The following is an 8,530-nucleotide window of genomic DNA, read 5'->3' as shown; positions in this document are numbered from 1 at the left end:
GTTTGTGTTTGTATAAAACGAGAGAAAATTATATATACAAATATAAATGCATATATTTTCATCATATACACTTATAATTATACAAATAAGATCTTTCCCTGCCCAATTTTCTTTTGTCTTTCTCTCTTTCTCGCTTTATACAAACACAAATTATACAATTGATCTTTTGTATATGTATATCAAAGTAGATTATACAACTGTTTTCTTTTGTATATGTATAGCGAAATTATACAACTGTTTTCTTTTGTATATGTATAGCGAAATTATACAACTGTTTTCTTTTGTATATGTATAGCGAAATTATACAACTGTTTTCTTTTGTATATGTATAGCGAAATTATGCAAACTATAGTTATAGCATACAAATATGATTTTTGTATTTGCTATATGTGAAAGTTGCTCTATTTTTTCAGATATTATATTTATCAAATTCAAAAAATTGTATAGTAAAATGATATTTTTATTTATAATTTCTTAACAAATATGTAAAATCAATAATGAACCTATGAAGAGTAGGTAATTCTTCTTTTCTTTTTGTCTTTACTTCTGTAAAGACCCAAATATTCATCCAAATTCTGACATCCAAAAGTGTTCTTGTCACCTAATTGGGATGTCATACCATATCATTGAAAATAACTAAATTAACTATTTATAAATCAAATTTATTCAACATAGAGTTGGGTTTCTTATTTCGATTTTAGTTGGTTCTTTCGATTTTAGTTGGTTCTTTCGATTTTTTTCTTTTTTTTTTTATTATTACACATTGATTAAAAAAAGATTAAATATATTTTTACATGTGTGTGTGATAGGCTAGAACTTAAAAACGCTAAATGAATAAGAATCTTCAAAAAGATTTGTAAAATACACATGAGTACGAAATACTTTCAATCAACGTGCAATATGTTAAATTTATAATATTAAAGGCTACAGAAAAACTGAATGCAAAACAAAAAAAATTACAAAGTAGATTGTAACATTCAATCTGAAATCTACAATAGTATGGTTATAACTTTCTCGCTCACCACTCTCCATTTCTCGCTCGCTCCCTCTGTGCTCGCCTCTCTCGCTTTATACAACAGAATTGTATAAATTGCGTTTCTGTTTGTATAAAGCGAGAGAAAATTGTATATACACATGCAAATACATATATATTCGTCATATACACTTATAATTATACAATAAAAATATTTTCCTGCCCAGTTCTCTTTTGTCTTTCTCTATTTCTCATTTTATACAAACACAGATTATACAATATAATGTAAAATTTATGTTTGTATAATGTATAATTTGTGTTTGTATAAAAGCGAAAGAAAATTGTATATACACATGCAAATACATATACATTCGTCTTATACACTTATAATTATACAATACAAATATTCTCCTGCCCAGTTCTCTTTTGTCTTTCTCTCTTTCTCGTTTTATACAAACACAGATTATACAAATATAATGTATAAATTTATGTTTGTATAATGTATAATTTATGTTTGTTTAAAGCGAAAGAGAGAGCGATTTTTGATATATAAAAATTTTTGTCAACGATTTATACAAACGAGAGGCAAACACCAATTTATACAATGGCCTGCCAGACGAAATTATACAAATCTGAAGAGGAGCCAAACGAATTATACAATTGCTTCTTTTTGTATATATGTATAGCGAAATAAACATAGCTTTCAATTGTATATGTATAGCGAATTATACATATATATGTTTGCTATGGAGCGCAATTATGTAAACTTTGCTATAGCATACAAATATGATTTTTTTGTTGGAAAAATTACATAAGTAAAGGTCTTTTATTTAATAATTACCACTTTTAAGTATACTTTTAATTTATTACCATTTTGTCAACTTTTAACAATAGTTACTTAAAACAATTTTAAAACAAATTTGTTCCTTTTCATGTAATTTTTAAACTAACCGAAAAAGTGTTGCCCATTCGCTCATATCCTCTCTCTTTTATTTCTACTCTTCTGTTCGAAAATTTTAGGGTATTGTTGTTCTTTCTTCCCCATTTTTCAGCACAGAATTCTAATGAAAGAAGGTAAACATAAATCGCCTAGAAGAAATCCGCGGATACTTAGTGATGTTGGTACTTCGAATCAGAAAGTTTATAGAAGAAGTCGAATGAGGGGTCAAGTTTCATCTCCTACTGCTACGGATAAAGTTAATGACGGTCCCAATTTTAGTTTGGGAATCTCACAAGTATCGGGTGAGCAGAACAAGGAGCAGAACAAAGGTAAAAAAACGAGTTAAAGAGGTGAACAATATGAAGAAATAAAAAAAATGCGTTGATTTGGCATATACGTCGAAGAAAATCGTGGACTGTGATGACGATTTTGAGGATTTACCTCCTCAATTTCAGTCAAAAAAATTGAAAAATAAAGATGGGCCGGAGAAGAAGAAGCCAGTGAAGGATGCAAAAAACACGAAAATCAATTGCCCAAAAATGTCATTCTACCAGAGAGTAGATATCCGGTATGTGGTAGTATTTTGAATCTATTTCTATGTGTTTTTCTTAGTTTGTTGTTGTTTAGGAATGATTGTATACTGATTACTGCCTTGTTTTGAGACATAGTATGTGGAATTCATCTTTAATTCAACTTTACTATGTAATAATACAATTTTTTTAAACACTCAAATATGAATGTGAGATATCAAATTAGGATGCATAGTGTTGCAATGCTAGCTAGTTTGAGATGGAGTCCTGGTGTCTTGAATCTATTAGTAGCTTTATATCTCAGGCTTAAGGGATTGTCCTCTGAAGAAATGGCAGAAAGTGAATAGAGCAGGTTTTGCATTTGTTTGATTAATAGGGTCACCCAAATAAAGGGGAGGGATAAGTAGGATTTCGAGTGCTGACCCTAAGTAGGATTTCGAGTGCTGACCCTAAGTAGGATTGAGTGTCCTAGTATCTTGAATATATTAAGAGGTTATATATCGGGCTCATAATGTTCTTCTTAAAAAATGGCAGGAAGCAATATGTGCAAATGTTTCATCATATAGTTGAAGGGGGAGGGGTGTGTGGGAATCATGTACATGACTATTTCAATACTATTTCAATGAAGAGCAGTGCTATAGCAGGAAGTAGCAGTCACTTTGAATTTGACATTTCTGTTTTACTTAATTGCAAAATATCTCCTCTTTGTCCATTGTTTTGTCTAGAATTAGTGGGAGCTTGTCAAATAGTTGGTAACACTTGTTTGTGTTAATTTGGAGAACAGATGGAAAAGTTGTATAAATGAGAGGACACATCATATATTTGGAGTAACATTGTTCCATGTTCTATCTGATCTTTTCTTCCGCACTCGAATGTTTTTGTTCCAATGGATAAAGTGGAAATGTAGGTTTAAATTACTTTGGAAGTTGGTTTTTCGATAGAAAATAGAGCTTTAAGTATGACAACTAGATCATTGTTTAGGCTGCTTGTGTTGAAGTTGATAAGTTCTGGGTCTGGATTTGGAACCAGAAGTGGTCATTGGTGTAATTCATCTTTAATTCAACTGATTACTACCTTGCTTTGATACATAGTACGTGAAATTCATCTTTAATTCAACTTTAGTATGTAGTAACACATTTTTAATTCATGTTTAATACATATGCAGGATCGTAAATTCTGAAAACATTCAGATGTTGTGTATATTGCGAGTAGGTGGTCATCTTACACTAATCATAGTGTCATCGACCAAATCAAACTATCTTTATCTGATAAACAACTTGAGTTGTTCAGGAATACATGTTTTGGTTACTTTCTTGACCTTCCAAAAGCGAGCACACAACTACAAGTTATTCATTGCCTTATAAATAGAGAGTTAAAACACACACCAAATGATGTGTTTGCTATTGAAATAAATAACAAAAAGTTATTTTTTGGTCTTAGAGAATTTGGAATAGTTACCGGCTTAAATTGTGTTTGTGATGGCACTCCTATAAATGTTCCCGATTCTAAATGTAGTTTGTTGAGTAGTTATTTTCCAGAAAAAATCACTGTACCAAATCTTCATCTACGTGCGTTGTTTCTAGCTAAAAAATTCATAGATGATGACTCAGCTGTTTCATTGGTTGTTCTCTTCTTCATTAATGTATTTTTTATTTTCATATGAGGACAACGAATACCAAATTAGTAATAGAGATTTTTACCTTGTGGAAAGTGGACAATTCAATTCATATCCGTGGGGTTTAGATATCTACAAAACATTGTATAATTCTGTGAGCCATGAGCTTAAGTCAACCCATAAATACTATAGATTGGGTGGCTTGCCTCTTGCTCTACAAATTTGGATATTTGAGTGTTGTTCAAAAGTTGATGAAGATATAGCTATTCGGGTTGCTGACTCAATTTTAAGAATCTTGAATTGGAAGACAATTGCCGAAAGTCCATAGCAAAAATATATTGAGAAATGTCTCTTCATGCCTACAAAAAATAAGGTATTTGTACAAAATGAATACATTTTATGACATTGTTTAGTTCAACTCAAGTTACTATATCTATTTTTATTTTGTTTATTTGGTTTTTCAATTTGAGAACATAGTGGCTAGTGAAGATGAAGTATCTAAATTCAGGCTTCCTGAACCTCGTGATTACAATGCTGAAATTTTGAAATTGGAGCCTAAAGGATCAAGTCATGGTCTTGACATGTTGACTAATGAAGTTATAGAATTGAGAAAAGAACTTGCAAAGGTATATACAAACTTGACTTTAGGCTTTTTTTTTCAAAACTTTTATATTTTAATTTTTGTGTTATGGTTTAATATCTACTAGGTGAATGAAAATAACAAAGCACTTGAAGAGAAGATTGATTTAGGATTTAATCAAATCAAAGAATTTGTGGTGAATTCTAACAAACAATTAAACTTCAACACTACGACAAACAAGGCTACTCCATGAAAGGGAGACTTCACTGATCTTGAAAGACCCAACAACAACAAGCACAAAAAGAAGTTAACAATTAAAGTGCCAGAAGCCAAACCCATACCACATAGAACAGATAAATAGAGTTGTCAGACTCAACAACTCCCCTGCCAGTGCCTGGTGATATCCAAATTGCAGTGCAAGCACAAGCACCAAAATGGCAAAGGAATAGTGTGCACAAGGAAAGGACGAGAGAGTGTTGTATAGATTGAATTAAACTTGAATTTATTATGCATTAAGCAAGTAAATCAATCAGAAGAGTGAATTAAGAAAGAATTTAAACAAGTCATCAAATCATAACAAATCAACCAACAAACTGTAAAAATGAATTAAACTTGTATTAAAAGTGTATTACACTGTATTAAAGTTGAATTAGAAGAGTCAATTAAGAAAGAATTTAAACAAATAACTAAGAAAATAACGAGAGAGCGTTGTATAGATTGAATTAAACTTGAATTTATTATGCATTAAGCAAGTAAATCAATCAGAAGAGTGAATTAAGAAAGAATTTAAAAAAGTCATCAAATCATAACAAATCAACCAACAAACTGCAAAAATGAATTAAACTTGTATTAAAAGTGTATTACACTGTATTAAAGTTGAATTAGAAGTTATGAATTAAGCAAGTAAATCAATCAGAAGAGTGAATTAAGAAAGAATTTAAACAAGTCGTCAAATCATAACAAATCAACCAACAAACTGCAAAAATGAATTAAACTTGTATTACAATGTATTAAACTTGAATCTATTATGAATTAAGCAAGTAAATCAATCAGAAGAGTGAATTAAGAAAGAATTTAAACAAGTCGTCAAATCATAACAAATCAACCAACAAACTGCAAAAATGAATTAAACTTGTATTACAATGTATTAAACTTGAATCTATTATGAATTAACCATAAAATTGAATTAGAAGAGTGAATTAAGAAAGAATTTAAACAAGTCGTCAAATCATAACAAATCAACCAACAAACTGTAAAAATGAATTAAACTTGTATTAAAAGTGTATTACACTGTATTAAAATTGAATTAGAAGAGTAAATTAAGAAAAAATTTAAACAAATAACCAAGGAAACGACGAGAGAGTGTTCTATCGATTGAATTAAACTTGAATCTATTATGAATTAACCAAGAAAATCAATCAGAAGAGTGAATTAAGAAAGAATTTAAAAAAGTCATCAAATCATAACAAATCAACCAACACAAGCAAAGTACTTGACCTCACACACCTATAAACTTCAAAACTCTTCTCCAAAATCTCCTCATTCATAAATTCAACATATCTTATCAAACACTCCCACAACCTCTCCACAAAAGATCTAGCACACTCAAAAATGAATTTAACTTGTATTAAAAGTGTGTTACACTATATTAAAATTGAATCAAAAAAGTGAATTAAAGTTGTATTACACAAATACTAACAAGTGAATTAAACCTGTATCTATTGTGAATTAAGCAAGTAATTCAATACACATCATTGCTCGAAATTCATTCATCTTGAAATTGATCACGTATAGCCGAGAAAGAGAATTAAGTTTGAATTAAGCAAGTACCTAATGACATGCAATCGAATTTAAAACTTCTAATCTTTCAAACTTCAAAAAACTTCAAACTCAACTCTCTGCCCGAACTTGATTCATCTCGAAATTGATCACTGAATACACATCGCTGAAGGTGAGTATAGCCGATAAAGAGAATTAAACTTGAATTAAGCAAGTAACTAATGACATGCAATCGAATTTAAAACTTCTAACTCTTCAACTTCAAAAACTTTCAAACCTACGAACTACTACCTGGGCCCGTAACGTTGATTCATCTCGAAATTGATCACTGAATACACATCGCTAAAGGTGAGTATAGCCGAGAAAGAGAATTAAACTTGAAATCGTTGAAGGTTAGTATAGCCGAGAAAGAGAATTAATCTTGAATTAAGCAAGTAACTAATGACATGCAATCGAATTTAAACCTTCTAACCTTTCAAACTTCAAACTCAACTCTCTGCCCGAACTTGATTCATCTCGAAATTGATCACTGAATACACATCGTTGAAGGTTAGTATAGCCGAGAAAGAGAATTAATCTTGAATTAAGCAAGTAACTAATGACATGCAATCGAATTTAAACCTTCTAACCTTTCAAACTTCAAAAAACTTCAAATTCAACTCTCTGCTCGACTTGATTCGTCTCAAAAGATCACTGAATACACATCTCTGAAGGTAGTATAGCCGAATTTGTGAAGAAAATTGTGAGTAAGAAGTGACGAGAGAAAATCATAGCGGCGAGAGAAAATTGGGAGCGAAAGATGGAAAGGATGAAGTGAATTTAATTTAATTCAGCCAAATTGTCATATATGGTTAAAAAAATAATGTTGACAAATATAGTAAATATTTTAAAAAAAATATACGCGTAAGTGATTTTCCTTTTTTTATTTGCTATATGTGAAAGTTGGTGTAAAAACAAACTATAGTCATTTTTGAAAGTTCTGTTCCCAAATTCTTCACCTGATATTCTCCATTTCCTCATCCCAAAAAGTTTCTCTCTCATATGAGTCAATGGCGACCTGGAAATTTCCTCTTCTCCTTCTTGGGCTCTCTCTCCTCGCCGTCTCTGCCACCGCTGGGCCATGCAAAACCCTTTTCTTCTTCACCTCCGCCTCCTATTACCCCATCCCCGCAGCCCACTCTTCAAACCCTAATCCTAATTTCAATCTCCAATACCCTTCCTTTTCTCCCCGATTCTTAACTTTCTTCTTCACAATAGCCCCTTTCCCCGACGATGAAAGCAAATTGCAATATAACAAACCCTCTATTTCCCTCCTGCGTAACTCAATTTTCTCTGGGGAAGAAGATCAGCTTGTTGAAAGAGAAGAAGAAGACGACGTTTCGAAGCGATCGTCTTCGATGATTCCGGTAGAGTTTTACTCGTCAGTCAAGAGCTCAATTCGTGATCGGACAAAGGATATCATGGGGGTTATGGGAGCTATGCTTTTTGGCGCTGGATGTGGCGCTTTAACAGCTGCAATGATGTACCTGATTTGGTCTCTGTTCTGGCCCACCACCTTCGATTTTGAGGATTCCAGTGATGATCATGCTAGTCCCAAGAAGATGGGGTATGTGGTTCTTCCTACTAAGGTTGTGGATGATGATCTGAAGAAGCCGGCTAAGGATGTGGTTTGAGGGAAACAGTTGATCCTTCTCTTTATCTTTGAATGCATATTATACTGAATCAAATGCATTTAAATGTGATGTGATTACATTCGTGTTTATATTACTTTTGATGATTTAAGGGGAAGTTGTAAATTACCATAATGAATGTTATGGAGTAGGTGCCACCTCCATTACATACTAAAGCTTAATATGATGAACCCGATATATTGATCATCTTTATTGTTTGTTGATTGAATGTGTGGCGACGTGCACCTCCCATTGTGTTTAAGAGGTTCATTACTCATTGATTTTGATGGAAAATGTTACCTTTGTGTTCCATTGAATTGTTTTAATATAAGGCAGATGATGATTTACACAATATCATTATATAAGTGTTTGTAAGTTATTCCATACATCAAAGTTATGCGATTGAGGATTGCAGCACGATTCTCTTTACAGTTATGGGTTTG

The 8,530-nt window shown here is 31.7% G+C and overlaps 1 protein-coding gene across 1 annotated transcript; it reads left to right on the top strand.

Moving 5' to 3' along the window:
• The first annotated feature begins 7,466 nt into the window (after positions 1–7,466).
• On the top strand, positions 7,467–8,090 carry LOC107061220 (uncharacterized). The gene has a single exon (XM_015310075.1). It carries the CDS (start codon positions 7,467–7,469, stop codon positions 8,088–8,090), a length of 624 nt encoding a protein of 207 aa, XP_015165561.1.
• The last annotated feature ends 440 nt before the right edge of the window (positions 8,091–8,530 follow it).

Source organism: Solanum tuberosum, unplaced genomic scaffold (genome assembly GCF_000226075.1).
Source record: "Solanum tuberosum cultivar DM 1-3 516 R44 unplaced genomic scaffold, SolTub_3.0 scf00122, whole genome shotgun sequence".
NCBI classification, from domain to species: Eukaryota; Viridiplantae; Streptophyta; class Magnoliopsida; order Solanales; family Solanaceae; genus Solanum; species Solanum tuberosum.
This window is presented reverse-complemented; position numbering and strand designations above follow the sequence as displayed.

Excerpts from the sequence above, each read along its gene's own strand:
- LOC107061220 (XM_015310075.1), top strand. The coding sequence starts at position 7,467 with ATGGCGACCTGGAAATTTCCTCTTCTCCTTCTTGGGCTCTCTCTCCTC.